We start from the raw sequence: 2443 nt of genomic DNA, 5'->3' as shown, positions 1-2443 counted from the left end.
GAAAGAAGTCTGTTGAGGCCAAGAGAAAGCCATTGCGTGCACCTGAGAATTAGCTCATGGGTGCGAAGGAGAATTAATTCTGATTGTTTATCTGCAAAATTTATTTTGCGTGGAGCGAGACCTTCAGTAGATAAAATGCACCCAGCCAAAGTAATTTTATTGCAGCGTGGAACTATGACGAACAAGTTGAAGCAACTTGCGTGGAAGAATCTGTGAGAAGCCTCTGGTGAATCTGTGGTGATGTGATTGTACACTACATCATAAAAGTGTTCGCCTTTGGAGCGATAGCAGCAGTGCCTCCATATGCATGCGATAGCAAAAATCCAACGATACGATGTTATATTTTTTGTGATTCTTCAAAACCCATAACTGTGCAAGTGTGAGAGAAAACTGACAGCATGGAACTAGTTGTGTCGAAGAATCCATCAAGCCCTGCTCTCCAGCGTTGAGCCTCCAAAATTGAGAGATGTTGAATTGACAGAGTTTGTTAAGTCTCTGGTTTTTTAGGATGTCTCTGATATTTTTATAAATGCTTGTCTCTGCTATTTTAATGCGCTTGGCACTATTCTTGGCTGCATGTCTTCTGTTCCACATATTATTAAGGAGGTTGCTTGAGTTCTGATCTGACGGGGTTGTGAAATTTCCAAAGTGAAGGTACCCGTATTTTCGTGTGTAATCTCCATTTGATTCCAGAGAAAGTTCATCATCAGGTCCATCTCCATATCTCTGCCAATTCCAGAGGCCAGTATGAGCCCAATAACGAGGAACTGTAACATATCCGATGTGCAAAGAAGAGTTGGCGTTCCCTGCAATTCCGTAGTGGATGACTCCTTTCACTTTGAAGAAACTCAGCAGTAACTGAGTTGTTAGTCCTGAATTCAGCATTGCCAATCCTGACATGACAATGATGACTCTGTGCTTATCAACACTTCCTATATGAAATCTTCTCCCAGCAATATCCAGAGTCTTGGAGACATTGAAAGAAGAAGATTGCAGAAGAGGATCCATCTCGAAAGCGTTCGGAACAACGATGCCGAGATATGGGCCATGGCAATTGATCTTGTGAATGATTCTCTGAAGCTTTCGCGATGCAATTAGGGCATCCACTGATGATAAATCGACCATTAATAATACTATGATTAGCGCCCATATAGAGTGGACTGCAGTGATAATCTTCATCATGTTTTCAAAGCCGAACTCCAGTCCCTCTTCTGCTTGAGTCCGAAGCCTGTAGAATATTCAAATCTGTAGTGGAGAGATCACGGAACTTAGGACTCTAGAGACTTACTGAACTTGATCGAAAAATGCTACGGAAAGTACATAGCCTGAGGATAGTGGTGTTTGGCGTGAGGACAAAACACATTTTGAAGTAAATGAGAAAAGGTACGTGTAAAGCTTGGAATTACATGGATAAATGTAAAGTTTAAACAAATACAATCGTAATTCACGTTTGATAAAGTGACCTTAAAACCATTAAAGTGTTTTATGGAACTTTAAAAAGGAGTATATTTTGTAATGAAGCGTGGTAATTTTTAATATATGATGAGAGATAGTAAGTGGAATGTGAGAGAATGAGTGGGGTGAGAATGAAGTTTAACCTTTAATGTTTCATGAACTTTAATGGGTTAGAGTTAGTGGAGAATAATATTTGGGACGAAGAGAATTAATGGTGAATATGATGAGAGATGAGAAAGGCTGCTTTAATTTTTGAAATCTTTGGAGTGATAAATTTTTTCAGTGGAAGGCTCATTGATGTAGAAGGTTGAGTCAGTTTTTGAAAGCATTTGCTTCCAAAATTTGCGAGTGTCAGATTTACATTGTTTGAGAAAGCTTCAATTGCAATGTTGTGAAGCTGAGCAATTATGTACTCCAAAGTTTAATAAAGACATAACTTTTTGTGGTGATTGTGTCCTAGATCCGCCCGAAATTGAATAAGGGGATCTTAGGTACACGAAGAGTGTGTTGATGATGGTGCATGCTTCATGTTTTTTGTGCTTATGATTTGTGTCTAGTTTTGACACATAAATGATCTCATTTAACACACATAAAGTTTAATGCAAGCAAGCACAACACTTGTAACATAATAGTTGCAAGGAAGGATAATTCAACTCAACACATGCATTTGCGTCACTACAACAAATAATCAAAGTTTTCAACATCAGCATTCTACCTCAACAAACAAATTCACTCAAATACAATCAAGTTCATGAATCTGCAAACTTCAGCATTTCAAAGCAAATTCTACATCACTACAATCAAGTTATTGAATCTGTAAACTTCAACGTTTCAGCGCACAGTCTACATCAACATTGTTGAACTTGTAATCAAACTCAAATCACATTGAATTGTAAGGGTGCATTCTCGGTTGAAACCAACACCCACGTCTTGAATTGAGTCATTGCAGTGAATCATTGAAATCATTGTAAGCTTTTTGGGTGCATTT

At 38.4% G+C, this 2443-nt stretch overlaps 1 protein-coding gene across 1 annotated transcript; it reads right to left on the bottom strand.

Annotated features, from left to right (window-relative positions):
- Positions 1-258: 258 nt before the first annotated feature.
- Positions 259-1182, bottom strand: LOC149188723 (uncharacterized). The gene has a single exon (XM_089410046.1). The coding sequence runs from the start codon at positions 1180-1182 to the stop codon at positions 259-261; it is 924 nt and encodes a 307-aa protein (XP_089266172.1).
- Positions 1183-2443: the final 1261 nt, after the last annotated feature.

This window comes from Pinus tabuliformis, chromosome 3_1 (assembly GCF_031772625.1).
Source record: "Pinus tabuliformis cultivar Carrire ecotype Pingquan chromosome 3_1, CPIR1, whole genome shotgun sequence".
NCBI classification, from domain to species: Eukaryota; Viridiplantae; Streptophyta; class Pinopsida; order Pinales; family Pinaceae; genus Pinus; species Pinus tabuliformis.
Note: the sequence above shows the minus strand (reverse complement) of the source record. Positions and strands in the feature narration are given on the sequence as shown.

Bases quoted from the DNA above. Each gene is read 5' to 3' on its own strand.
- LOC149188723 (XM_089410046.1), bottom strand. From the start codon at position 1,182: ATGATGAAGATTATCACTGCAGTCCACTCTATATGGGCGCTAATCATA.